At 46.7% G+C, this 26,648-nt stretch overlaps 10 protein-coding genes across 22 annotated transcripts in view; 4 read left to right on the top strand and 6 right to left on the bottom strand.

Annotated features, from left to right (window-relative positions):
- Window positions 1-2,866, bottom strand: part of LOC6900273 (receptor-type guanylate cyclase Gyc76C) — a 38,189-nt gene extending 35,323 nt beyond the window's left edge. For 2 of the 7 annotated variants that reach the window (XM_033381901.1, XM_033381904.1), the window contains exon 1: window positions 2,500-2,866. The gene's annotated coding sequence lies outside the window, so the exon portion shown is untranslated. Of the gene's footprint in view, window positions 1-583; window positions 909-2,499 lie in introns of those variants that run through there. The other 5 variants (XM_033381899.1, XM_015188565.2, XM_033381900.1 and 2 more) reach the window with 4 other exon arrangements.
- Window positions 2,867-4,189: 1,323 nt separating this feature from the next.
- On the bottom strand, window positions 4,190-5,174 carry LOC6900274 (uncharacterized). Its single transcript, XM_002135566.3, has 2 exons — window positions 4,976-5,174; window positions 4,190-4,906 (listed from the first exon to the last, which is right to left on the bottom strand). The coding sequence occupies exons 1-2, from the start codon at window positions 5,100-5,102 to the stop codon at window positions 4,281-4,283; spliced, it is 753 nt and encodes a 250-aa protein (XP_002135602.2). The 5' UTR covers window positions 5,103-5,174; the 3' UTR covers window positions 4,190-4,280.
- Window positions 5,175-5,245: 71 nt separating this feature from the next.
- LOC4812278 (protein PBDC1) lies at window positions 5,246-6,150 on the top strand. Its single transcript, XM_001352938.3, has 3 exons — window positions 5,246-5,385; window positions 5,444-5,551; window positions 5,617-6,150. Exons 1-3 carry the CDS (start codon window positions 5,374-5,376, stop codon window positions 5,989-5,991), a joined length of 495 nt encoding a protein of 164 aa, XP_001352974.1. The 5' UTR covers window positions 5,246-5,373; the 3' UTR covers window positions 5,992-6,150.
- On the bottom strand, window positions 6,090-9,065 carry Hr78 (Hormone-receptor-like in 78). Of its 2 annotated transcripts, none has more exons than XM_001352939.4 (4): window positions 8,530-9,065; window positions 8,170-8,460; window positions 7,575-7,841; window positions 6,090-7,491 (listed from the first exon to the last, which is right to left on the bottom strand). In XM_001352939.4, exons 1-4 carry the CDS (start codon window positions 8,567-8,569, stop codon window positions 6,308-6,310), a joined length of 1,782 nt encoding a protein of 593 aa, XP_001352975.2. In that variant the 5' UTR covers window positions 8,570-9,065; the 3' UTR covers window positions 6,090-6,307. The 2 variants fall into 2 exon arrangements, with proteins under 2 accessions (XP_001352975.2, XP_015044053.1); XM_015188567.2 differs by having other exon boundaries at window positions 8,164-8,460; window positions 8,530-9,063.
- Window positions 9,066-9,905: 840 nt separating this feature from the next.
- Window positions 9,906-16,967, bottom strand: Glg1 (golgi glycoprotein 1). 2 transcript variants are annotated; one of them, XM_015188568.2, is made up of 6 exons: window positions 16,242-16,967; window positions 14,970-16,179; window positions 14,511-14,908; window positions 14,009-14,377; window positions 10,444-10,813; window positions 9,906-10,380 (listed from the first exon to the last, which is right to left on the bottom strand). In XM_015188568.2, the coding sequence occupies exons 1-6, from the start codon at window positions 16,965-16,967 to the stop codon at window positions 10,103-10,105; spliced, it is 3,351 nt and encodes a 1,116-aa protein (XP_015044054.2). In that variant the 3' UTR covers window positions 9,906-10,102. The 2 variants fall into 2 exon arrangements, with proteins under 2 accessions (XP_015044054.2, XP_002135603.2); XM_002135567.3 differs by having other exon boundaries at window positions 10,103-10,380; window positions 14,523-14,908.
- Window positions 11,502-13,886, top strand: Est-Q (Esterase Q). Of its 2 annotated transcripts, XM_001352940.4 has the most exons (5): window positions 11,671-11,928; window positions 12,090-12,236; window positions 12,298-12,949; window positions 13,017-13,207; window positions 13,283-13,886. In XM_001352940.4, exons 1-5 carry the CDS (start codon window positions 11,671-11,673, stop codon window positions 13,712-13,714), a joined length of 1,680 nt encoding a protein of 559 aa, XP_001352976.2. In that variant the 3' UTR covers window positions 13,715-13,886. The 2 variants fall into 2 exon arrangements, with proteins under 2 accessions (XP_015044056.2, XP_001352976.2); XM_015188570.2 differs by lacking the exon at window positions 13,283-13,886 and having other exon boundaries at window positions 11,502-11,928; window positions 12,298-12,967; window positions 13,017-13,152.
- Window positions 16,968-17,514: 547 nt separating the features above from the next.
- Psn (presenilin) lies at window positions 17,515-20,085 on the top strand. 3 transcript variants are annotated; one of them, XM_015188572.2, is made up of 8 exons: window positions 17,515-17,870; window positions 17,934-18,178; window positions 18,239-18,448; window positions 18,511-18,731; window positions 18,794-18,892; window positions 18,955-19,122; window positions 19,471-19,635; window positions 19,697-20,085. In XM_015188572.2, the coding sequence occupies exons 1-8, from the start codon at window positions 17,715-17,717 to the stop codon at window positions 19,963-19,965; spliced, it is 1,533 nt and encodes a 510-aa protein (XP_015044058.2). In that variant the 5' UTR covers window positions 17,515-17,714; the 3' UTR covers window positions 19,966-20,085. The 3 variants fall into 3 exon arrangements, with proteins under 3 accessions (XP_015044058.2, XP_001352977.3, XP_015044057.2); XM_001352941.4 differs by having other exon boundaries at window positions 18,955-19,185; XM_015188571.2 differs by having other exon boundaries at window positions 18,955-19,227.
- Window positions 20,032-21,131, bottom strand: mRpL15 (mitochondrial ribosomal protein L15). Its single transcript, XM_001352942.4, has 2 exons — window positions 20,906-21,131; window positions 20,032-20,838 (listed from the first exon to the last, which is right to left on the bottom strand). Exons 1-2 carry the CDS (start codon window positions 21,008-21,010, stop codon window positions 20,083-20,085), a joined length of 861 nt encoding a protein of 286 aa, XP_001352978.1. The 5' UTR covers window positions 21,011-21,131; the 3' UTR covers window positions 20,032-20,082.
- Window positions 21,132-21,138: 7 nt separating this feature from the next.
- CtIP (CTBP-interacting protein) lies at window positions 21,139-22,987 on the top strand. Of its 2 annotated transcripts, XM_001352943.4 has the most exons (4): window positions 21,141-21,360; window positions 21,415-22,009; window positions 22,068-22,704; window positions 22,769-22,987. In XM_001352943.4, the coding sequence occupies exons 1-4, from the start codon at window positions 21,273-21,275 to the stop codon at window positions 22,952-22,954; spliced, it is 1,506 nt and encodes a 501-aa protein (XP_001352979.2). In that variant the 5' UTR covers window positions 21,141-21,272; the 3' UTR covers window positions 22,955-22,987. The 2 variants fall into 2 exon arrangements, with proteins under 2 accessions (XP_015044059.2, XP_001352979.2); XM_015188573.2 differs by lacking the exon at window positions 22,769-22,987 and having other exon boundaries at window positions 21,139-21,360; window positions 22,061-22,249.
- Hpd (4-hydroxyphenylpyruvate dioxygenase) lies at window positions 22,973-24,706 on the bottom strand. Its single transcript, XM_001352944.4, has 5 exons — window positions 24,581-24,706; window positions 24,331-24,357; window positions 23,882-24,265; window positions 23,170-23,823; window positions 22,973-23,111 (listed from the first exon to the last, which is right to left on the bottom strand). The coding sequence occupies exons 1-5, from the start codon at window positions 24,581-24,583 to the stop codon at window positions 23,037-23,039; spliced, it is 1,143 nt and encodes a 380-aa protein (XP_001352980.4). The 5' UTR covers window positions 24,584-24,706; the 3' UTR covers window positions 22,973-23,036.
- Window positions 24,707-26,648: the final 1,942 nt, after the last annotated feature.

Here is a 26,648-nt window from a genome sequence, read left to right as displayed (position 1 = left end):
GAGAGCGGAACAAGAAGAATGAAATGCATTGTGGTAGGTTAATGGGAGAGAGCACGCACTCTCGCTGAGAGAGATTACGGCAAAGAGGCTGGAAGAACAATGGATCTTGTTCGAATTTGCATAGAAAAATACTCGAAACACCCCGCTGGTCCCACATTTTATCTAATATTCCAGCGAAACATATCGGTATTTGCCTTAATTTCCTCTTCCCCATACATTTTACTGTAGTATCAGCGTTGTTGTTGTTGTTGTTCTTTTTTTATGGCTCAGATAAAGATGAGCGCTTATCAGAAACCGCACAGAAATCTGTTATCTTTGCACTTTTTTTTCTCCATACCTCTCCACTCCCACTCTTCTCTCTTTTCCCCTCTCTCGATCAGTCGTGCGATCACAAAACAATTATCACAAAATCCAGTTTTCTTTTCGATTTTGTGGCTTTATATACATATATTTTTTTATTTGGTATTATAAACTTTTATGAGGAGGGCCAGCAAACACTCTTGTTAACACATTTTGCGAAAATTTGTTTTTGAATTCAATAATAACTATTAATATATTATACGCAATGCGGTTAGGGATTTACTTTGTGGTTGCTGCTTTTTCTCAGCCTGTTGATACCGAAAAACCGAAAAAAAAAGCCGACGGCAAAACGGGTGGCTGGAGGAGCTCGCTCTGGTCGCACTCCGCACTCTTTGGGGTTTTTGTTTTTGTCCCAATCCAATCACAAGAAATATATATAAACATACATATGCATAATATCGTTTGCTCTGCACGTGTGTGTGTATGTTCGAGAGAGTGTATGTGTGGGAGCGACGCACGCGGCTTTGGCAATCCGAAAAACCAACTTTTGAAACGGCAACGGCGAGAATAATACTGAACGGGGGCCCCAAACCGACGGCCCCAAAGGCCCCAAACAGCGGCGGGCGCACCACCACAAGAGAGCGGTCGCTCTCAGTTCCTCTCTCGACGCTAATTCGACGCTACAGATCAACATGTGTGTGCCAAGAGAGCGAAGACAAGAGCGCAATCACAGAGCAGAGATCAAGTAAGGTTGTTATTTCTTCTTTTCTCTTCCCTCTCTCGCACATTCATGCAATGGGCATCTGCAGCAAATTCTATTTTTAAACTTAAATTAATATTGTTCTTTATTTTATCAGCGGCGCGGCGCGACGCGAAAGCAGCGAAGAAACCAGAAAACAAATAAATAATACGTGAAAAACTAGACGCTGCCTTTGGTGTTGTTGTTGCTAATCAGAGGCCTAGTAAAAGATATCAAGCGTGTTCTCTTTCCTGATCTGTGTGCATGTGTTCCTGTGTGCCTGTGTGTGTGCGAAAAGAGTAGCTCAAAATAATGCTGCTGCTCTCCCAATCGCTCTCTCTGCTTCTTCTGTTCCCCATCTTCCTTTTGCCTGCTATCACCGCTTGATAAGAAATGCGTTAATCTTTATTAAACCCTATATGGGTGTGTGTGTGTGTATGAGAGGTTATATGGGTGTGCATTGATTGTTCTTATGTGTGTGTGCGTGTGTGTCTGCTTACATGGGAGTTTTTCAATTTGTGCCGACAATTTCCGTTGGACATTTTTCGCTCTATAGGTGCGATATATTCGCCAAAGTCCAAAAGAAAATTGTAATTTATGCAAAAAATGGCAGAACAGGAAAACAGAGAAAACAGAAAGATGGCAAACAGTGCAAGACAGCAACAACTTGTTGGATGATGATTCAGTTCAGTACAGTGGGACAAATGCACTCCTAGAACTCATCATATTTGCTTGAAGCTTGGCTAGTTCAATCATACCCACAGTACTGGGTACAACAATATGCCGCAAGCATTGCACACACACATGCACACACGAAATCGCTGCAGAGAGAAGAGCAAAAGAGCGGCGACAGATAGTGAGAGTGATCTGTTTTATCAGTCCCGTCTGCCTATTTTTAGACGTGTTTGTGTTGCCCAAAAGGCAACAAAGCAACAAATCACCAAAAATACAAAAATCATTTCTACAAATGTGCCAAAATATAAACTGTTCTAACTTAATTCTGTGATCTATTTTTAAACTGCAATTGAAATATACGGGAGGGATGCACAAAGTTCGATTTGAAAATGTGCGTACGTAGGCGAAGGGGCAGGGCAGCTGAAACAACAGGAAAAACACTCCACAAAGACGTGACAAGTGCAAAAGCCAAAAGCAAAACCAAAATCAAAAATCACGCAGCGGATTGGACATTTTTATGCATAGCCTGGCGGCGGCATTGCATTGTGAAACTTTTCCGATTTTGCTTTTATTATTGTGCATTTTTTATCACTGTTGTTGTTGCACTTTTGTCAGCACGATCATCGCCTACCAATACATGCATGCTTGTGCGCCTGTGTGTGGGTGTCCGAGAGCGGGAGAGCAAAGGAGAACACAAACATTTACATTGCAGTTAGCGGGTATTGTTTTTTTTATTTACTCGAAATATTCAAAGGTAACAATATATTTCGCATTAGAAAGCATACATTTTGGTCAGTAAAAGATTCAGTATTTTATGAAGATCTTTTCTTGTCATTTTCGCAGATTGATTTTCGAATTTACCGCTATTTTCACTGAGAGTTAAATGCACCAACGTTTTAACCGTTGTTTCGTTTGTCGCGGCCAAGAAAGATTTAGGTAAGTTTTATATACATTCTTTTTTTAAATACATCAATATGGACATAATGTGTTGGGATTTCTGGACATTTCTGAATTCACTAAAAAAATTCTGCACTGGCTTTCGGTTGCTCGATTTTCCGCGGCCGGCCGAAGCATGTCAACACGTTCACGAGTTTTGGGGGTTTGGGGGTTTGAGGCGCCGGGCGCCAAAGTGTTTACGGCAGTGTGACCGCGGAATTATCGATAAAATATACCGCCCAACCCTCAGAAATATTCCGTCTCATTTTCAAAATATACCGTAAATATACTGACGAATTCAAGTTCTATTTTACATATTCCTCGTTTTTGATATTCCGACGAATATTACTAACTATATAGAACATTTAGCCATGCCATCATCATTTTATACGATTGATGAATCAATTTTCTATTTAACTGGTGTATTTTTAATACTTGCTTTTATTGGATTTTCCGTAAAAAGAGGATTTAGCGTTTTAACGAAAAAGTTAAACAAAAAAAGAGTCGCTATATTGCGTATAAGCCATAGTATAGGCCTTTGTATACCCTATTTTGTTAATTTTATATGAAAGTATATATATTGATAGGCAGATAAAACGTAACTAATAAAGACCTTTTCTCAAATTGACATTTTTTAGACATATTCATGTATATGATGAGTGATGAGTATATGATCTCGATCCTGATACCTATTCTTGGTCCCTACAAGAAGACAATAAGCTTTACAATATCGTTGAAATATTGAAAATAATATTAAATGATATTGAATATTAAAATATATTGTTTTTGCCTGGGATGACAAACATATTCACAACTCTATAACATCCATTTTCCCCAGGGTATGTGTGCATTGAATTAGCAACATGTTTGTGTATGGAATGGTACTCATTTGTGGTGAACCGGGTATTGCCAAATCGAATATTTCAAGCTATATAGAGTCTCCAGCTTTGCCCACCTAGCTTTATCCCATAGATGAATATTTATATCCCAAATAATCTTTTTGAAAACATTTTGTTCTGTTTATCCCTCAGTGGGTTCATTTCAAGCGTAAATTTGAATAGCAACGATGTTTCATCGATATATTTCTCTGAAAGCATCGAAAACATCGTTGTCCGCAAACATTGATGTTTCGATAGTGCTATCGATACCAGAATTATGAATCAGCCGAACATCAATTGTTTCGGTTCCCTATCGACAGTATCGAGCGGGAAAATTGAATATTGATATTGTATACATTTTTCATAAAAAAAATTAATTCATTTCGTATTTTTAGACAGGAGGTTGAGATTTTTAAGGGCAAGATTGTTAAGTTAATCAAAAAATGATGGCTCTTGTGGGGTGTTTTTTTTACGCACATGTATGTATGCAAGGTAGCTCACAAACTTGTAACGCAGCGTATTGCGGGTGGTGTTCAAGCTACCAGCTTTTAAGATAGCATAACATTTCATGGATTTTTACAGCGACCTAAGCTATTTGTGAACGCAGGGAAAAAATATATTTGGTTGGGACACGCAATACAAACATCACAACATTGACATATAACTGTGCTGCAAGCCGTCTTAAGGGCGCGACATTTAAATTGGTGCAATATTTTTAAATTTAGATCGGTCTCTTTCAGACATCCGAGTATTTATAACGGGGGCAGGGCCACTGTGCCAGTGCTGCGTTCTACCAGGGGGCCGTGCATGGATCCGGTAATGCAATTATCAGACACCGGGAGGAAAACACTCGGTTTAAGTGCGTACGCCCTCGACTGACGGACCACCTCCAAGTTGACGGACTCTGTCTGGATGTGCTCTTCGCTGTCGATGGTGCTGCTGAACAGGGGCTGGAGCTCCAGAGAGCCACGGGTCTGTAGCGCCAAACATCCACTGCCTGGGATCTGTGGCCCTAAGGAGGCCCTGCTCTGTAGGTTAAAGATACCACTGCTCTTCACCTGCTTCAGCAGATCACCCATTATCTGATGTCTCTCCCGCAAGAGCTTTATTTGCTCCCACAACTGTTCGTTAACAGAACTGGCCTCCAGATCGTCCTGAGGACTGTCCTGCAGACTGATCTCCTCCTGCTCCTTCTGCTCCTTGCCTTGCCAAAACTGTTGTGCCCGCGCCAACACAACCTTCAACACCTTGAACAAGGAATATGTGAGACATATGCCGATGAGAAGGGTGCCCATCATTTCAAAGGTGAAAAAAGATGGTGAAACACTTGTCGAGGGGAATCCGCTATTCAATAGCTTATTTTCAAAACCAGGGTGTTCTAGAAAGCAGCATATGTTTAAATAGATATAGACAAGGATATATTCGGTCGGTATTCGCGCCTGCTCACCTGTGTACAGCTCCAACTTGAAGTCATAAGCGTGTTCCTGCTCCTCAATTGCATGATAATAACAGCAAATAATCCAGGCGGTGAAGGCCAACGCCAACAGGAACAGAGTATTTATTTGATCAAACATGTTTGTATTAAATTTTGTATGAGAATTGTAACGTGACTCGAACGTTTATAATGGAGAATGAAATGAAATAAAAATCAAATTGAACGAGAGTCAAAAGTGGAATTTTAAAAAACGGTATGGTCACACAGGTTATGTTGTTTTTTTACTTCAGTAGGTGTTACCAGGCATTCTCCACTTAAGCATGGGCTGGCCACACTCTCCGCTAAATAAAGGAAACGTGCTGATTTTTTAAAGTTTTTTCGGCTATTTTTTGATATATCTACTATTCAGAATGGAGATGATGGTATGTCTGGGTATAGATAATATGGGCAGGTCTTAATTAAAGTATTTCCAATGGTTAGCACGGAGCTTCGATGCTGTCCAGGCCAGCAGAGGAGTTTGGCAACGATTCGATGGTGGAGGAAATGTGGGCCGCTAAAGCTCTGGAACACGCCGAGGTTCATTTCAATGTAAGCTTCCAAAGAGATTTCCAAATGCAAATAACAATTATTACTGATTCGCCACATCGTTCTAGCTTCTTACCAGTGTCCATCCATCTCAGCTACGTCTGACGCCCTATGACGATCAGATCTATGAAACCTTTCGTCAGGACTTTCCCGATCTCAAAGTGGGTCTGCTCACAGATGACGTACTTAAGTCCGCTGTAGGAAAGCTAAAGTGGCGTGAATTCGCCGAGAAATTCAACAAAATGGATGACTACTCCTATGGGACCCTAATGAGAGCCGATGCCAGCAAAGAGTTTAGCCCGGACAATTCCATTTTTGTGTTTCGCGTACAGTTCCTGGCCATAGAGATAGCCCGCAATCGGGAGGGACTCAACGACGAGGTTCACGCGAAACATAAGCCTGCCAAGAAGACCACCCAAGAGGACAGGACAGAAACCCAGTGAGCCTTCAGCTACGTTTAGTCTCTAAGTTATGGATCACGCGAAAGGTAATGGTTATTCGGAATTCGAATACTTCTAGGCAATAAATGCATCTTAAGATGTTCTTGGGAATTGATTCATTTTAATTCAGAAAAAACAAAAAATAAACCCAAATTTCTCATATATGGTGGTTTTGTTTTTGTTTTAGGCTAAGGTGTATATACGTTGTACATATATATTAAATATATAGGTATATTATTATGGGTTTTCTCTCTAATTGCTAAGTATTGCCCGCACTTGGTCCATCTTCAGTCTTTCATGTGTTCTTCCCCTGCTCCCCCTATAGTCCGATGCTGTTGCTGGTCATCAGGATGAATGGAATCAGGGCCTCCATCTGCATCTGTCCCACTAGATTGGCGAAAAATAGCTCCTCCATGGCCTCGGCGTCGAGGCTGCTTAGCGGCAGCAGGCGGGCAACCAGGCAATTGAAGCGCTCCTCCCCACCGACGCCGCCCTGGCGACGCAAACTGGTCAAAGCATACAACTGAACGCGCCTCACATAGCCACGCAGTTGTCGCTCCTTGCGCTGCTGCAGCAGCGAGGGATTGAAGAGCAGGATAAGTCTGAGCAGTCCAAACTCCATGTCTGTCACCTCCTGGCTCTGCAGCTCCTGGACAAAGTCATGCAGGGCGCGAGTGAGATGGGCCATTTTGGATATCTTTAGCGGCTCTGACTTATCAATGTCCGCCAACTGGCGAATGCTCTGGATGAACTGAGCAATGATGGTGGAGGCAGACAGCTGACCCTGGCACTGGGCCAAGGCCACGGCCATCAAAGCTGGCCAGGCGCTGCGCAGCAGCTTTACCTGGCTGTGCGAATCAAGCTGCTCGAAGACGGGCACCTTCCGCAGAGTGTGAATAGTGAGGAAGATGATGCGAGATCCAGTCTCGCACACATAGTGTATATTCAGATAGGAGTGCACCAAGGTCGGCGGCTGCACATGGAAGGCGCACTGGGCATCGGTGAACAGCTCCTGATCGAAGACCGCTTCATTTATCATAAGATCGCTGCGATTGCAGAAGTCAAAGTCCAGGTCCATGTGCTCCAGCTCGGGATCGACGGCATCTTCGGTGCCACTGTCCTCGGCCTCCGAATCGCATTCGGGCTTCACACTGAGGCTTGTTCCCTGGCCCCCAATGCGCTCCAACTGATGCTGGATGGGCTGCAGTAGCTGCAGACCCTTGTTGATCACCCGCATATCCAGGGAGCTCTTGATCAGGCCCAGTGTGGCGGTGGTGGGAAGTGTCGTTGTCGGCTCCCCTGCATTAAAGTTCAGGTGCTGGGAGTTATTGTTGCTGGCACTGTTGGCCAAGAGTTGCAGGCACAAGGTGCTGCTATTGTCCATCGAGTCATCATCATCGTCGTCTACCTCTGCCTTGGGCAGGTCTGGCGAATAGCTTCCACTCTGTTGCTGCTGCTGTTGTTGTTGCTGTTGTTGCTGCTGCTGCTGTTGGGTGGCAAACACTGCAAAAGCGAGACAGAAACACCAATTAGTTTCATTGCTCACCAATTGGCGGTAGGTTTTTTTCTGGTTGGAAGAGACTCACTCAACGTCTGCGTCAGTTCGGCAAAATTCAGGCCAAACAGATTGTCATTCAGGCCGAAAGGCGTTGCTGCATTACTCGGTACGGGGGGTGTGGCCGCGGTATCGGCCTTGACAGTGTGCTGTTTGCCACGTGCCTGCTGGTAGCCAGACTTGCTGGATATATAGCTGGAGGATGTCCCTCCGCTGCCCGATGTGGAGGAGCCCCCGCCAACAGAGGCATTCAGGCTCTCTTTCCTGTCCACAATCGGTTTCCTCTCATGCTGAACGGCTGTAGAAAAGAGAGACAGAAAGAGAGAGAGAGAAAAAATAGAAATTAATTAGAGCGAGAAGTCGACTAACGGTGCAGTTGATGATGCAGTTTTCCAGCAGGGTGACTGTGTGTGTGTGTGTATGTGTGTGTGCGTGAGTGAGTGTGCATTGGGGGTTAGTATGTGTGCTAGTTGGGATCATCATTTATACCCTTGCAGAGCGAGATAATTTGGACTATGCTAATAGCTAATTGCTAATGGCTCTTGAAAGGGTATGTAGACTTTGGCCAGCCAAAGATGCGTTGGGTTATTGCTTGAGACGACGACTTAAACGAAAATTACAATCACTTCGCATGCCGCTGGCCAAGCACTTTTGCAGCCGACAGAACTGGCAACGATTCCGATGGTGCTTGGTCACCTCGCAGTTCATTGCCCCGCGACACTGATAGCCCAGCTGCTTGCGTATGGATCGCTTGAAGAAGCCCTTGCAGCCCTCGCAGCTAATGGCCCCGTAGTGGCGGCCCGAGGCACGGTCCCCGCAAACCAGACACAGCTCCACGCTGAGGGAGGCCGCCGCGGCGGCCGCAGCAGCAGCCGCTGCTCCACTGCCACTTCCAATCAAAGGCATCGCTCGGGGTTCTGTAATGGCGAGGGCAACGTTTATTATAATACTTCTCAAGGTGCCTGCACGTCGAGTCGAGTCCCCACCTTCAGCTTTAATGAATGCCTCAACCTTAACGCCTTCCATTTGCAAGCTGGCTGCTCTGCTGCTCTGTTGCTTGTTGGTATTGGTGCGATGTTAGCTATTTTTATTAGAACCCGTTTCTTCCACGCCTGTGTTTGTGCGTATGAGTGGATTTTGCTTACTTGGCTCTTGGAAAATTCTTATTGAACAGGTGCTATCACCATGTTTATATAGTACACCAAGCACTTTCGTTGGCTAAGTCGATTTAGCTAGTTAATTGTACGATTTTAGAGGCATTTTAGCCTTTCGGAAGCTGTTTTTTAATGCCCAATGGCAGCAGCACAAATATTCACCAACCTTACTCGTTTACATTTGCTCAATTTATTACAGGTATTATTACAGATTCTACAACTATCAGCTATAACGGCTATCACCATATCCAATATCCAATGCAACAATAGAAAAAATTATAATGATTATGTTTACACGCAAGCGAAATCAGAAATCAAAAGAGAAAGAAACTACACGGCAACTACAGGGTAACTACAAGTTTGCTACATAATGGGAGGAAAAAGAGGGTATGGACAGTGGGCAAAACCGCCCAGAAAATGCAATGCATGCAAAGTAAGATCTGTCCCTTTTGCCCAATATACCTTGGCGACAACATGGGCTTTTTGTGTTCAAGGTATATTGTCCTCACTCGCGAGGTGAGGTTCGTACGAGCCTTCCAATTTACCTTGGCTGTTTTTGCCCATTGTGCCGTACCCTTATTTATTGCCCACTTAAAATTTCGACTCATTTTTTTGTTGCAGGAGAGAGCAGCAGTGTGACCGTCGAACCCTCGGAAATATACCAATATATATCATTTTCAAAATATACCGATGAAAAAACGAACTTAGCTCACTTAACGCCCCTCTATTTTAAAAAGGAGATTAAATTTAGTTTATCTGGGGTTTATCCTTTCTCTTCAGATACAAATCTAATAAAACTCGATATATTTTACCTGAACTGCACTGAACTCTTTATGTTCATAATTTTCGTGGGTATATTTTAATAGTAACTGGTTGATTAGAAATCATCTTCCTCTATTTTGATATCCTGTTCAATATTACTAGCTAGCTAGGACTTCTATACGTGCACGCACAAGTTTAGCCGATAAATAAATCCATTTTATACAAGACTGGCTGTTTTGAGGCACTACAGTCCATATATTCTATAATATACTTTTTCCCAAAGGGTATATGAAATGTTGCATAAATGAACTTTGAAACGAGCTCTTCATTTATAAAAATACACTTTAATATACAGAGAAATCATTACAAAAGACTATTTTTCTTTACATATATATAACATAAAACATAAGACTCCCTAGTTGTGAAAAAATTATTAATTTTTGTGGTTTTTTTTTTGGTCTTAGAAACGATTAGGCCACAAATCACTTACACAAATATTCAGGCTGCATGCAGTGGTAGGGGGGCGGATGGATAAATGGATGAGGGAATGGAACCCAAAATGGAGAACAACAAGCGGGGCTAAGCTCACAGGCAGGCACGCACACGCTTACAACTATCATGGTCTATGCCCACAAACTACAGTCTATTTATTCTTTAAGCCCATTGCACGTTTGGTTGCTCGTCCCAGGAAGATGCCCGTCAGAAAGATCAGGCCCGTGACGCTCATCAATATCACAAGGAAGAATTTGCGGGCCGGCGACGCGACCACTTGCTGCACTAGCTGTTGCATGTCCTCCGGCGGCAGCGCCAGCGTATCGTCCGCATTGTGGAACATTTCGATGCGTCGCTGCAGCTTCTCGCGGCAGTCTGTGTCCAAGGAGTTGGGCGTATCCTTCAGCAGCGTGCGCAGGCAATTTAGCTCTTTGGAATGGATATCATTAGAGAATGATGGTTTATCTGGCACACGCCCTGTACTCTACTCACTGCGTCCGTTGCCGCTGGAGACCTTGGAGCAATATCTCAGCAGATCCACTGTGCACGCAGTCTCCAGTATGGGATCCACATGAATATCGGCCTTGGCCTCGGCTATAAGCGTGGCCACCTCCATCTGGCACTGCCTGTTGATGATCTGCTTCTGCAGGAAGGCCGTCTTCAGGCACTCGGCCACCTGGCCATGCTCATCAGCATCCATGTTGGCTTTGCACAGCTCCTGGATCTCCGATTTGCAAAACACCTGGAGCAATGGATTAAGCTTGTAATTGAGCGCCTGCTCCTGCAGAATCTTGATCATCTCCTGGGCGCAAGGCTCATCCAGCGCCGATTGACGGAACTTATCTTTCAGGCAATGGATGACCTATGAAAATAAACAAAAGAATTACCCCAATTTGAGAATAGTTCGCACATTTAGAGCCATCAATTAGCGTATAATCGTGGAGTGCTTTCAATTGAAAGGGTCTGATTAGCCAAGACACAGATAAAGAGTCCATTACTGTTGCCACTCCAAGTGATCACGTAACTTAGATTTAAGCTAAACTACTAAAAGCGCTGTACTCGCGATATTCGACTATACGATACCCGCTACTCAGGTTCATTGTACTTTTGATAAGACGCGTAACGTACTACTAGTAAGTATCTATCAAAAAGATAAGAGACGGCTGTAGGTCACAGGTTCACGTTATCTACTATCAGAGGCTATACAATTACCAAGATGTTACATGAGGCAGCAAAAATCTGATCTTCGGCGGTGTTGACAGGGGGCTCGTGCGGAGGTTCAATGCTCATTCTTCACATATGTGACACATCTCTGACCCGCTTGGCGTAGTCAATGCATTGGTTAACTAAGTCGGTCCCCAGAAACTAAGAAAAGAGAATACCTCGAAACTTTCAATGGAATTTGTTCCCTATTGAAATTGTTGGAAATTTGATACTCTTTGCTACCAACAACACTTGTTGAACATGTGTAAATGTATAACAATAGTAGAACAATTAACGAAGGGAATGATCTGTTCAACCCGGATGCTTATGCGGTCGAACAAACTTCACAATTACGGCTCATAATAGACTGTAAGGAAAGTCAGTTTAGTGGGCTCGTCACTGCCCGAGGGGGTATCTGCACTCGCTGGTTGCCTCGTGAGGCTTCGTTTCCGTCTCGTTTGTGGGTCGTCTCGGTTGAGCCGAGTCCACATCAGTCCCCCATCACAGTCCATTCTGATGCGTAGCCGCGGCGTATACGTGATGTTAACATTCTGCGGATTAGTGAGCGCTGCACTGGCCGCTTGGCTGCTGGTCTCCCTTGTGGGTGCACAAGTGGGGGCTGAAGAGTCCACAGCGGTGGTGACCGTTGAATTGGCCAACGGGCAGGGCAAGGTGCTGGGCAATTTCGATGTGACGGCTTTCACAGATCAGAGATTTATGCAATTCCGCGGCATTCCATTTGCAGAGTCACCGGCGGGGGATCTGCGCTTTCGGGTGAGTCAAAAACAGTCTTTGGACTGTCGCCCCAGTAGCCTGCCCTCCAGTTCAGCCAAGTCATATTGACTATTAAGACTTGATAGAGGCAAGAGATAAGGCTAATGCCTAATATGACGTGGTGCTGTTAATGATTACTGTTCCCCTCATCCGTCTGATAGCCACCTGTTCCGCGTTCGAGCTGGTCGCCCCATACCGCCAGTGCCCTCCACTTTGCGCAACGCTGTCCCGTGATAACGCACATGGATGGCCAGACGTCCGATGCTAAGACGGAGGACTGTCTCAATGTTTCCGTGTACACCAAAAATGTGAGTAAGATGACAGAAATGACGCCCAGAAATCGGATGATGTCTTTCCCCTCATTTTCAGCTCACAGCCGGGCAGCCAGTGATGTTCTACATCTACGGCGGCGGCTACTACAACGGTTCTGCCGAGGATCATCCTCCCCACTATTTGCTGGAGAAGGATGTGGTCCTGGTAGTGCCTCAGTACCGAGTGGGAGCCCTGGGCTGGCTGAGCACCTTCACGGAGGATATGCCCGGCAATGCGCCCATTGCGGATATCCTATTGGCCCTCCAGTGGGTGCAGACACATATCTCTCTGTTCGGTGGGGATCCACAGCAGGTGACCATCTTTGGCCAGAGCGCTGGCTCTGGGGTGGCCAGTGCCCTGCTGTTGAGTCCCCGCACCGAAGAGCATCTCTTCAAGCGAGCCATTGTCCAGTCGGGTTCGATCTTCGCCCGGTGGGCCATCAATAGCGATCCCCGTGCCCAGGCCACACGTATCTGTGAGAAACTGCTTTGCTCCGGATGCGAACAGGAGGATCGGCTGTGGGTTTGTTTGCGCAACGCTTCGGTCGCGAGTATCCTAAGGGCCACCCAGGCAGAGTCGTTCTCTCCAGTTGTGGGCGATTTACTGGGAATCCTGCCCCAGCATCCCAGTGAGCTGGTGAAAACCTACCAGCGGCAGATTCCACTGCTCACTGGCTTCACGGAACACGATGGCTCCTTCATCCTGGCCAGTGGGTAGCGCGCATATAGTATGTAGTACATGGATGTAGAGATCAAGCTAATGAATCGCTTTTGTAGGCTACTACGATATGATTGCCGCGAAGCTTCCAAATGTGAGTGCCCTAACGGTGCGCGAGTTCTCCGCGGGACTCATGGGAATGGCCAATGATAGGACCGGACTCACGGACAACCTGCTGTACCGTTTGCTCTTCACACCAGAGCTCCTCAACAGTCACGATCACAAGGGTGCGCTGCCCGCCTACTTCGATGTGAGTAAGATCTACAAGAGGAACCTTTCAACTTTTCAGCCGAATGATTTTCACATTACCCTCCCCCGTAAACAGCTTACGTCGGCCTACATGAAGTCGCCAGTGATAGCGCTGGCCACGAAACTCTACGCACAGCAGCCCTCGGCTCCCGTCTACGTGTACAGCTTCGAGTACGAGGGAAAGTACACCCGGTTTGGCTATGAGTTCGGCAACGACCACTACCCCTTCAATGGGGGAGTGCACCATTCCAATGAGAATCTGTATCTGTTCGCCACACATCCCCTGGTGGGGCAGGACTCGCGTATGTCCCAGAAAATGGTCGAATTGTGGACTTCGTTTGCCATTGATGGTAGGCCCAAGGAACTGCGACCCCTGTCTAGCCCCAGTGGACCCTACAATCGGCTGGCTCTGAACATAACGACAGGCGAGGATCTGCTGGAGACTCTCACGTCGGCCATCGATGATCCCGACAATGGGAGGCTGCAGCGTGAGAATGTGGACTTTTGAGGAGGGTTACTTGGGAATTATAATTTAGATAGGAGAACGGAAAGGCAAGACGGCTATTTTTCCCATTTCTGGGTATAATACTTATCAAAGCGTGCTAAATTTAGTGGAACGGTAGATAAGGGCTATATATACTCGTAGTAATTTTCCTAAATAGAGCGCTATATCTTAGAAACTGTGCCCCACAACTTTTTTTTTCATGAGCGAGCAAAGGTCATTATTCCAATGGTCAATAATTCGGTGAGTATCTTTCATAGATAGAGATCCGGGAGATGGATAGAGACGTGAAGCACTCACCTTTCCATTGAGCTCCTCGTTGAGCAATGCACTGGCCACAATATGCGAGCAGTAGCTATCAATGTTCTTGCCACAGGCACTCTGCAGCGAGGGATTAAAGCGGAAATCCGTGTTCTGTTCGATCATGCGATTGACCACAACCAGATGGCAGCGCTGGTCGAACTGCGTGTCATCCTTGTAGGTCTTGAGGCAGTCCAGGAGCTTCGCGGAGTCCGTGCTCGGGCAGAACTTGTAGATCATTTCCTTGCACGTGTTGAGGAGCGTGTAGTCGGTGCCGCTGTCGCCCAGCTCTGATTTCTTGATCATGAATATGGCGTGATGGCAGGTCTTGCCCAAGCTGGGGGTCTTCTTGATAAGGCACTCCAAGGCCTGCAATAGAAGAGATGTCGAAAGCAATCAGAGCCTGCTCTGGGGCTGAACTTCGTGTGGTTTGGACGGTGGGGTGCCGGTGAGTGTGTGTTAATAGATTGTGGATAGATTAAGGATGGTTAAGAGAACTTGCATTTTTATTCACCTGACCGGGACCCTTTTGGTCCCCACAGAACTCTTCCAGTTCCCGTTTGCAGGCATTCGCTAGCTTCGGATCCAGCTGGATGCTCTCCCTCTGCTGATACAGCTGCGACTTCACCTGATGGCGGCACTCCTTGGGTATCTGGTGGCGCTGCGCCTTGATTGTATCGTTGCGCATCACCTCACTGAGGCAGCCGACCACATCGTTCTTGGTGATGCTGGAGGAGCAGAAGCGCTGAACAAATGGACGGCAGGCCTCCTTGAATTTGGTCGTGAAATGAAAGTTCTTCAGCGAGATTATCTGAAAGTGTTCGATGGCGGCGCGGCAGCGCAGATCTTTGCGCAGATCGGCGTCGTTTTTGTGCGCTATAAGGCAGTCCATCATGTCGCCTATGCGAGAGGATCAGAACTCAATCAGATGCAAAAAGGGTTCCGATTCGTTCCAGCTTACCATTATCCTTGCCACTCTTGAGAATGGCCGAGCAGTGCTGCTGCATGGCCTCGCCGCAGACGTTCATTATGACGGGATTCAGTTCGACATGAGCTGCTTCCTCCTCTGTGTATTTGACCACAACCGTTTTGCACTCCGGCTGCAGCTGGTCCATGTTCTTCTGCAGGCACTCCATTTCGCTGCCCTTCTCCACGCACTCCGCACAGAAGAGCGAAAGATCGTTCAGGCAATAGTCCTCCACCTCGGGTATGAGGTCCATGGACATGGCTCGCTGGCGCATCACCCGCTTGACCTCCTTGAAGCAGTCCTTCCGCAGCGTCTGCTGCTCGTCCTCGCTGAAGGCCATGCGATGCAGACAGGGCAGTATCATAGGGCCGCGCTCCGGATCCATTTGCACATTCTGTATATCGTCCCACTGCCGCTTGGCCCGGCAATACTTGACGGCATCGTCGCGGCAGTGCTTGTACAGCTGCGGATCCAGCTTAAAGTCGCGCGCCACAAAGTATTCGATGATGAGAAGGGCCTGCTCGCACTCCGGCAGCATCGAGGGAGTGCCGATGCGTTCGACGAGGCATGTCATGACCCGGGCTTCTCCACCCTCCACGTCCTTGCAGGCCACGTCCACCACCGGCTTGCAGGCACGCCTCAGCACGGGGTCCACACGCCAATCCTCGCCGGCATCGCTGACCTTGATCAAAGTCTCCAATGCGCGCTGACATTGGGCCGTGACGCGCCTCTGCGGCCGCCTGGCCTTCACATGCTCCAGCAGGCAGTGGATAATCTCTCCGCCAGTGCCGGACAGGCCATTCACCAGCTGGGCCTTGTGCTCTTCCGGGCAGAACTTGGGTATGTCGTCGGCACAGTCACTCAGCAGCTCCGGCGACAACTGGTAGTCTGTCATCAGCATGCGGCGGTGGTCGGTCAGCTCCACGAGGCAGGAAGGCGCGAGCTTGGTGCCGTTCTTCGATACGGTCTCCAGACAAAGCAGAATCTGGGCCAGGCGCACATGCTTATCTTCGGATACACCGCGGCGGCAGTGATACAGCTTGATGTCATCCTTGCAGGCCTTGGCCAGGCCGTGCGAGACGCGGTAGTCGCGGCCCATCTGCTGATCCCGCTTTGAGATCTGAGACGCGCAGTTAGCCGTCATCGATGGATGGCTCTGGTGCCGCACCAGGCACTTGTACGCTCCGGGCGTTCCGGATTGCTCCTAAATAAAACGCGTTATTATAAAAAAAGGCTCCAATCAAAACAAACAGAATTCCCTCTCACCTGTGAACAGAGCGAAGCGAGGTCCTCCGAGCAGATCCTGAACAATTCGAGCATTCCGCGCTGCAGTTCGATGGCATTCATGGCGGACATGCAAGTGGGCTCAATGGTGGACTTCTGAGCAGTCGACCGGAGGCACTGCACCGTTCCAAGCTGGGACAGAAGCGACGGCAGGTGCTCGACATTCAGGCGGCCGCATTTGTGGTGTTCCACGAGGCTGCTGCAGGCCACGTAGAACTCATCCACGTTGGTGTAGTCGTGGCCCAGGGCATTGTAGGCACTCCGGAGATGCTGCTGGCACGTGTTGCTCTGCGAGAGCTGCAGGCGCTGCTCCTCCAGGCAGTTCCACATGTACACAGAGTTCAGGCAGGTCTCGAGCTTTGCCCGCTCCTCTGGACAGTATGTGGGCAGTAGTGTGTTTTCTATCCATGTGGGAAGCTGCAGCTGCCGCTGCTGCATCCAAAGTGCATGCTGGCAGGTTTCGGGAAGAGCCTCCAGTTGGCTGGAACTGAACGTGAGGGCACACTCCAGCATGGACAGATTGTCGGTGGACTTCTGGTGGGTGCAGAATTTCTTCAAATCCTGGCAATCTGGCAAATCGATGATGCTGTGCATTTCCTTGGCCCCCGCATTCTTATTGTCCACGTCAATGGCGACGCGGCGATGGCGGGACGAATCGCCGGCTGCTGCTACTGCCGCCGCCAACAGCACCACTAGCAAGTGTTTCATTTTGCGTTTATTTGTATCTGGAAGATCTGTCTTTGGCGCTTAACGACTGGTCATCGAAACTGGTCGACTGGCAAGTTGCTTGCGTAAGCTAACGAACCGACTCTATGTGCAATATTCAGCAATTCGACGCGCTGCTGCTCTTCGCAATGGCATGAAATATCTTGTAGAGTTCTTAGGTCCACAACAACAAAAACAAACAGAAGGCCGGTTGGAAATGCTCTCACTTCTTGATCATATTTCAAAAAAACCGTTGGGTCGGGCTAATGTCCACTTTTATGAATTAAACAACCTGTGCAAACTGTTGATTCAGCATTTTTAACGCTAATATCAAACTTTTTGCAACAAATTCACTTGTGACCGATGACCAGAATAACTATCGGCTGGACAGCGATTCATCGATATCATTTAAACAAAGTAAAAATTATGTAAATTATAGGATGAGTATTAGTTAAAATAAATAAATTGCACTTAAATTAGATTCCCCTAGTAAAGCTATTATATTTTGGCATACAAAATGTAATCTAAATAATTATTCTGCAATCGATTACTAAGCTGCAGTTATTTTCGCCCATCACTAGCCTATGAATCGCTCTGTCTGCTGCAAAAAACTAAAGAAAATTTTCCCATCGGGTCAAATCCTCAACCAACACTCACTGGGTACATTCTTTTGAAGTGCTTTAACCCACAACTACGGCTTCAAAGTGGCAATCGTTGAGCGCTAAGGAGGCAACCGAACGCACACCGCTCATGGACGGCCATGTCAATGCCTCGTCCTCGTCAAGGAGTGGCGCTGGCGCTGATGGTAGTGGCCTGAGCGGCGCAGCAGAGCGTTTGGAGCGTCCTCCAAAGCGAACACAACAAAGGGGCAATTATGGCTCCAATAATCAGGATCAAACAGATGCGGTAGGTCAATCATACGATTCTGTGGGCGGTTCAGATGACTTGATTCTTGTGATTCTTTGCCAGGCTGTACTTGCCGTCCCCAGTGTGGCGGTAAGGGGCTCTTCGGCTTCTCGACCATCGAGATTGAGTGGCGGCGGCGGCGGTGGCGGTGGCGCCGGACCTCCCCCAAATGAAACAGAAGAGGATCAGGGCTTGAAATACGGCGCCCAGCATGTCATCAAACTGTTTGTGCCCGTCTCCTTGTGCATGCTGTTGGTGGTGGCCACAATCAACTCGATCAGCTTCTACTCCAGCACTGATGTCTATCTGTAAGACAGAGAGAGATATTTGTAGAAGAGATTTGTCACTAATCCAATTGTTAATTGCAGTCTGTACACTCCGTTCCATGAGCTCTCGCCGGAGCCCAGTGTCAAATTCTGGAATGCTCTGGCCAATTCATTGATTCTGATGAGCGTGGTGGTTGTGATGACTATTCTATTGATAGTCCTCTATAAGAAGCGTTGCTACCGCATCATCCATGGTTGGTTAATTCTCTCTTCGTTCATGCTCTTGTTCATTTTCACGTACTTATACTTGGAGTAAGTATAGCCGATCTCTTCGATTTGGTGCAATCTAATTCTATGGCGTCTATGGCTTTTAGGGAGCTCCTGCGCGCCTACAACGTACCCATGGACTACCCCACTGCCCTGCTCTTTATGTGGAACTTTGGTGTGGCTGGAATGATGTCCATACATTGGCAGGGACCTTTGCGTCTGCAACAGGGATACCTCATATTCGTTGCAGCCCTCATGGCACTGGTCTTTATTAAATATCTCCCAGAGTGGACTGCCTGGGCTGTCTTGGCCGCAATTTCTATTTGGGGTGAAGATAAATGCGGTTTTGGCATACATTTTTGTTTACTAAACCGATTCATGTGTTGACAGATCTCATAGCTGTCCTTACACCAAGAGGACCGCTGCGCATATTAGTGGAAACTGCTCAGGAACGAAATGAGCAAATTTTCCCCGCTCTGATCTACTCATGTAAGGATTGTTATCAGCCAGCTGCAGATCATTCGAATTATAGAATTCTTCCATTTGTTCAGCCACTGTTATTTATACGCTTATGGGCACACATTATACACCGCAACAATCGGCGGAGCCCGCAGTCACTTCCTCGCCCTCGTCGAGCAACTCGACTACAACTACGAGAGCCACACAAAACTCTCTGGCATCTCCAGAGGCAGCTGTGGCCAGCAGCAGCTCCCGCTCAGGTAATACTCGAACACATCCTCACCAGAATCAGCGGGATGATAGCAACGTAATGGCAGCTGAAGGTATGCCACTTGTGACTTTTAAAAGCAATTTGCGCGGAAACGGTACATATGCATTATATTTTTTATGATTTAATTTACTTCTCCCATGTGTACAACGCTTCTTATTGGCCTTTCTGTGTGTGTTTGATCTTATAAGTACTCGTATTTCTCTTATGTCTTGTTTCGTTGTGGGTATATGGTATAAGGTGCTGCTAGTAGAACATTACTCTATTTTGAGATGTATACATATCGTATGGAGCTGTAAATATGCTCCCCAATATTTAACGCTTATGCTCTTACTTCCAGCTGAGGCAGCAGGCTTCACCCAGGAATGGTCTGACAACCTCAATGATCGCGTGGCACGTCGTCAGATTGAAGTTCAGAGTACACAGAGCGGCAATGCCCAACGTTCCAACGAGTATCGTACTGTCACAGCACCAGATCAGGCCCCAGCAGATGTCCAGGAGGAGCGTAAGTTTAACCGGCGCTTTTCCTGCGGTCATTAGAAATTAATAAGGAATTTGATTCTCAGGTGGCATCAAATTGGGTCTCGGCGACTTCATCTTCTACTCGGTATTAGTGGGCAAAGCCTCCAGTTATGGCGACTGGACCACAACGATTGCATGCTTTGTGGCCATCTTGATTGGACTTTGTCTCACGCTGCTACTCCTGGCCGTTTGGCGCAAGGCTCTGCCAGCCCTGCCCATTTCCATCACCTTTGGCTTGATATTCTGCTTTGCCACGAGCGCTGTGGTTAAGCCGTTCATGGAGAACCTGTCGGCCAAGCAGGTGTTTATATAAGAAAGAGACATACAAGAATTTAGTGGACAAGGACAAGTCGATGTCCTTCTTATCATAGTCTAAAAAAGCTTTTTAAAATCAAATCTTTATTAACAAAATGCATAGTAACACAAATAACTATTTCTTGCGCCTCATTATTGTTTTGTCTACAACATTGATTAGCCAACCGGGTTCCAGGCCATAGAACACTTGCCTCGGATCCTTGGTGGCTGACAGCATCTCATAAGCAGAGTCGTCTTCAATGCGGGGCAGTTGATAGCCGTATTTCTGTGCCAGCACCAGTCGATCTTTGCTGATCTCCTCGGGATTTGCCAAATATCCACGATTCTTGGCATCTGTGTAGTAATCCATGGCGTCCTGAGGCGGCATCATACGATAAGGAATCGGGACACCCTTCTCGAACCACTTTTTCGCATTGGCGAGCATGTGGAGGCTCCGAGGATCGTAGTAGGCTGTACGAATGACACCCCCGTTGCGCTCGATGGCTGCAATTACCGCCTCATTTGCATGCTGTACCTCAATATTGATCTTGGCCTTGAAGTTGTCCAATCCTTCGTCGGTCAGCTGGAATCCATATTCCATTTCGGCAGGCTTCAGCTTTAACAACCCGGAGTTGCACAGCGTACTTATATCTACGGGCTGGCTGATATCTATTCGGTTCGTATCAATCAGCACCTGCAGCTGCAGTAGGGAGATCGGTGGGTACTGGCGCTTCATGTGGTGGCCCTTGTAATACGGCTCATAGGGAAACCGCAAGTAGAAGGGCTGATTACCCGTCTCATAGCCCAAACGCATAAAGTTCTGGCGTTGTCCGGAGCCCTTGTTGCCAGCTCCATGCTTATCACCGCCGTGCTGCGCCCGCCCGCGCTTGTCCTGCAGAGGATTGAATGGATCGGGTATGTAAAAAGTTGTTATTCAACCGGTCAGGCAAAGCACTCACGTTCTGTTTGGAGTTGGGATTTGGTCGCAGGTTTCCAATTTGCACGCGCGGCAACGTTCGCAACAGCTTCAAAGCCTTGTCCGAAGTTTCCCGCAAGTGTGCCATGCTGAAAAGCTCGGTTTCTTTAATAAATTTAAGTTTCTCGGGCTGAAAAATAAAATCTAGCACGATTTTAGCTAAATCGACTATCGATACTCCAATCAGCTGGTATCATATCGATATCATCTGAATTTTTCCAGCACTGTCGAATGCCATTATAGAGTGCTGGACAACTAACTATCGTAGCTTGAAAAAGATAATTTAATACATTTCTACAAATAAATAAACTAAAATATAGTATAGGTAATCATTTCTTAACGACGCCAAAATGACTTGTGGAGCATGTCGTGGGCGCAAAGACAAAGGTATAAAGTGTCTCATAGCAGCGCTGGATACGATTAAAGAGCACGCCTTAAGTAAGTTAAAGTACATTTTTTTTGGGAATATAATTAGAAAGGTTTTCCATATAGTGATGCAACATGAGGCGGAGGAGAAGGACAAGACTATTGGAAGCCTGCAAGCTCAAAATGAAAAGCTGCACAGGGCTGTGGATCTCCTAAAAGAACGTCAGGAATCGCTGGCCGTTCTCCATGACGACAAGCGACGTAAAGTGTCGCCCAAGAAGTCCAAGGAAGATATTTCACCGCTTCCGCAAAGCCAGAGTTCGCTGAACATGAATATAGCACTCAACAGCATAGAGCTCTCTGATGAAGACACAGAAGAGCAGGAAGACGAAAGCATAGCGGAAACCGAGGCTCCATCCATTGGTAGTCCTCGCAAGCTCAGGCCACATCATCGCAAGCCTGATGTTAGGAATTTAGAGAATGTACAGCCCAATAACGTGACAAGTGTGAGCCAAAGCTGGCTCCGGAAGACACCCAAGAATATCGGAATGATGACCAAACTGTCCTTGACGCACAGAGGTAGCAGCCTGCAATTTAAGCAGACTCGTCTCAAATTCGATGGCAACAAGGCAAGTGGCAGCGAAAAAGATGTGATAGAAGAAAGTCCCAACCCAAGCCCAGGATCGAAACGTGCCCCGGCGTCTCGCTCGTTGCTGCAAAGGTATTTATCGAATAAACCCGTGTCTTTCCCTGTTTAATATCTAACGACAAGCTTACAGAGCCGACACAGGCAACGCCTTAAACGAAGACAACTTTGTCTTGAGCAGGAGCAACAGTGTCAACATCAAAAACACCGACCCTAGCTTTCACATGGACGTAGAAAAGTTCATTGGGATCGACAGTCTGCCTGACGTCAGCCTCGAACTACCCGTAATGCCGCCACCTGCTACACCTCCGCACCTGAAGATAGACAACTCAAGCGAGAGCGTAGTCATACTCACTCCTGCCACACAGGACATCATCTTCGTGAATGATAGCAGCGAAGACATAAAAAAAATCGGCACAATGGATGTTCTAGCGGAGATTATGAAAGAGGACGACGATGCCTGTTCGTCTGCCTTGCTGCAGTACGAGAAGATAATGATTGACCAACAGAAACACGTTCAACCCAATCCACAGAAAGTTCACACAGCTCTCGGACCAGTCGGAGCCATAAAAGATGAGCCAATAACACAGCCAAACGAAGATCACGGCAATGAATCAACGAGACTTTCCGAAGATATTGAAAAATATATGATGGAGGAAGACGACAGCAAGGAATCTGACGACGAGATTCCACGACCCATTATGGTAAAGGAGGAACCTGAATTGACACTCAAAGAGCGGTTTAACATTGAATGCGAGGAGTGCGAAAAGGTGAGTGCCCCAAAACACAGTTCCATGTGGTGTACAGCATGTAAAGCCGCCTTTCCGTTTCTAGTTTATCAACTTCATGGGCTCCAACCTGAATGATGAAAAGATCCAACTCTATTTGAGCAAATGTAAACACAACAATGAACGAACTGGGTCGCCGCCAGGCTTTTGGAATCCCCACATGGTTTCCTTTGCCGAAGACGATCCACGCAATGAGGTCTTGATTGACACTCGCTTTAGAGACCAGCGATAAAATAAAAATAACATCGGATGCCATTCCATTGAATTACCTGGATAATTCAATATATTTATCATTTGATATTATTATACATAATTTACAAATTGCCGCGCTTGGCCTGCTCAATCTCGATGGCCGTGAACAGGGACTTGAAGTTGCCGGCGCCAAAGCCCTGAAACGATTGTGTTAGGAATAAAGTGTTCTTAGAATCAGTAAAGCAATAATCTTACATTGTGATTGTGGCGTTGAATCACTTCGAGGAAGAGAGTGGGCCTATCCTGGCAGTTCTTCGTGAAGATCTGCAGAAGGTATCCGTTCTCATCAAAGTCAATTAAAATATTCAATTTCTGTAGTATTTCCATGTCCTCCTTAATTGTGGTGCGACTGTGCGAAAGCTGCTCCTGCAGGATCTCGTAGTAGGAGGCCGGTATGGCCAGAAACTCGGTGCCACGCGCCTTCAGATTGCTAACCGCCTGGATAATGTCATCCGTATTGAGGGCAATGTGCTGCACACCTGCGCCGCCATAGTACTCCACATACTCCTGAATCTGGGACTTCTTCTTGCCATTGGCCGGCTCATTGATGGGCATTTTCACCGTCTCCTCGTAGTTGGCCATCACAATGGAGCGCAGAGCCGAGTACTCGGTGTGGATTTGCGAATCGTCCACAGACCAGAACCGATGGAACTGCAAAATCCTCTCGTACCAAGAGGCCACGCTCTCCATCTGAAGGTCGGGCTGATTACCGACCACATGGTCGATAAAGTTCAGCTTGGTCGCTGGCAAGTTCTTGGACACAGCATCCTGAGGGGAACGCTGGAAGCCGGGTAGAAAGTCCCCCGCATAGCCCTTGCGTTCCACGAAGGTGTGAGTGGTGTCCCCATACTAAAAGACGAGTATTAATGCGAGGAACTGTCTTTGGTTATCAGCCTGCTCCACGTACCGTCTTGATGGTGGCAAATCTCACGAACCCATTGTCATCGCTCTCCTCCCAGATGTCGCGCACCACCTCGGCACCTCTGGACACGGCCAGGGTAAATATTGCATTCAAATCCTCCACTTCGAAGGCCACATCTTTGACGCCATCCCCATGGCGCATCAAGTGCAGGCCATGCTCGCGATCGTCCGGCGTATAGGCCGAGACGAACACAAAGACGATCTTGTTCTGGCGCACAGCATGCTTGGCAAAGCGTCGCTCCCCGGTCTCCAATCCCTGATAGCCAAGTGGTTCAAAGCCCAGACGGGTTGTATAGTAGCTGGCCGCCTGCTTGGCGTTACCAACGTAAAACGTTAAGTGATCAAAGCTTAGGAATTTGCCGGCTTCAGGCTGGACAGAGTACAGGAACAGTTACAATCTCATGATTTATGTAGTGAATTTTCATTAGGTCTTACTTTGGTTCCTTTGTCAGTATAGCTGGTCTATTAGCACAGCGGAAATAGAATGGAAAAAAATAGGTTAGGGATCTACAATATTAAAGATAGATGGGTCATCGTCATCACAACATAACTTTCACGGTGTACTGATGTTTAATTCAATAGAGATTTCAAATATTCGTGAAAGGATCAGCCAAAATATCCTAATATCACTATTTCACACACAACCACGTTGGTTCTTTTCTTATGGAACACTTTTCACATTTACCATTATCACTCAGACTCAATTTATGCAAATCCTCTCCTCACACGCGATAAAGATTTCTACGTTCCGTTGATCTTACACGATCTACAAGTTGATTATGGCCTGAGCTGTGGCAAATCGGAGCTTTATATAGGGCCCCAGCCTCCACCAAGTTGATCAGGTGAAAATCCTGTACTAATTTAAATAAGAGCCAAACTAGTATTTTGTTTATTTCATTCCGATGCTATATATATCGGAATATCTTAAGTATCTGGCTGTTGTTGTTCTTGTTGTTGTCATTGCTGTTTGCATATTTTAAGCGGAGATTGCAGAAATTTGTTTACTAGAACAGGTGGCGATATTTTCCACAATACTGATACTGAATTTATGCAATCAACAAACATGAATTGCGCTTTGCCCAAGTGGGACAGACAGGCCTCCTCCAAGTTTCTTCTTATCAAAGCGGCCTTACAAAGGTTCTCCAAAGCCAAAAATTTCACTTCCTTTAACCCGTTATATCCACAAATACATATCTCAACTCATTATGCAAAATGTGCTAGAATACCCTTAAATATTCATGAGACTGCCGGGCCGGCAGTCGAGCTCTGTGCGGAGATCCACACGCCGCAGCACAGTCCACAGTTGCCAAGTCGCATTGAACTTGATTCCAGTTGCGAGCCCCCAAAAAGTAACAATACATGGTTGAACAGAGTGCTAATGCCATCCGGAGCTATTATTGTTATTGTTCCAGGGGATAATGTATATCACTATGGGAGTTGTTTTGCATTAGAATTGCTTTGAAGTGCTCTGAAAATAAGCTACGAAAACTGGTTACCCAAGAGCCAAGACAGTTGTTTGTTGTTGTTTTGCTTTGCCTTGGCACACGTTGGCCATAATTCATTTACTTTGTTTAATTATTGCCGCAAATTGATTATTAATTGTGGGCTTAAGATGATTTCGATAGGAAATTGTTTAAGATTTGTCGTGTTTTGTCATTGTTCGTGGACCATCTGATTGAGTTATACTAAATATGTATCTCTTTATGTCTATAAATGGATTTAGAGAAGATCTTAGCTACTTCATTCTGTTTCGACTTCGAAATTGCTATCCTTAAACCCTTATTTTGGCTCATGCTCAACTCTATTGGTATTTGAGATAGGGCAGTTTCTCTTTATCATTTTGACTGACGACTGATGTCAGGTGTTTGGCAACCATTCGACACACACATAAATTAAACGGTTCCCACTCCCGTAGCTTCGATTTATGCTTTCTGAGGGCTGCTCTAAAAATACTAGAGCACATGGCGTATGAGCAATTCAGGCAGCTAAGCATTCATGATTAGCCCTAGACAAAGTCGCCCCAGCAGCTGGCTGGCAGGCAACGAGCTAATGATGAACTGACAGTCCCCAAAAGAGACAGGGGGACTGTAAAGGTGGGGTGAGGAGCATGATATGGTCTAGTGCCCCATTGGCAGGAAGCCAAATCGATGCTTGACATTTATTATGATTGGCTTATTAGGGCGCAGCGGAGGCGATAACCCGCTAACATTCGTAGGGGGGAGGTTGTACACTTGTCGCTTGATGATTGTGCCAGATGTGGCACAGTCCATTAAATAATATGGTTATTGAATTGATATAACCCTGGACTGAGCTGGACTGAATGGAGTCTTTCTAAATCTTTCTAAAGGATCCCTAGACCATATTCGAGCTGGGATAGTTCGACTGTATATCATATTACCATCACTCTGTCCACTTAATGAACTCAAATGCCCTCATTTCTTAGCTCCGAGTAGTGTTGGTTCCTCCTAGTACACCTGTCACAACCTGAGTTCCATTAGTCATAGAATCTTACCCACACCAGTCCTATCCCAACAAAATGTACAACCCCCGCTCCTGCATTTTCCCCGCAAGGAGGGCATCCACCAGTCTCCCACCGGACTTGCCATTAGCTAAACAAACTTTTGTCCTTGGCGAAGCAACGGTGGTTCGTTCGCTGCGCTCCTCGGGTTTGCTCTCGTGTTGTCGACTCTGATGTGGGAAGCCTGTTGCATTGCTGGCTGGGAGAGGAGGATTGTATTTCCAAGGCGCACTCT

The sequence above is a fragment of the Drosophila pseudoobscura genome, chromosome X (assembly GCF_009870125.1).
Source record: "Drosophila pseudoobscura strain MV-25-SWS-2005 chromosome X, UCI_Dpse_MV25, whole genome shotgun sequence".
NCBI classification, from domain to species: domain Eukaryota; kingdom Metazoa; phylum Arthropoda; class Insecta; order Diptera; family Drosophilidae; genus Drosophila; species Drosophila pseudoobscura.
This window is presented reverse-complemented; position numbering and strand designations above follow the sequence as displayed.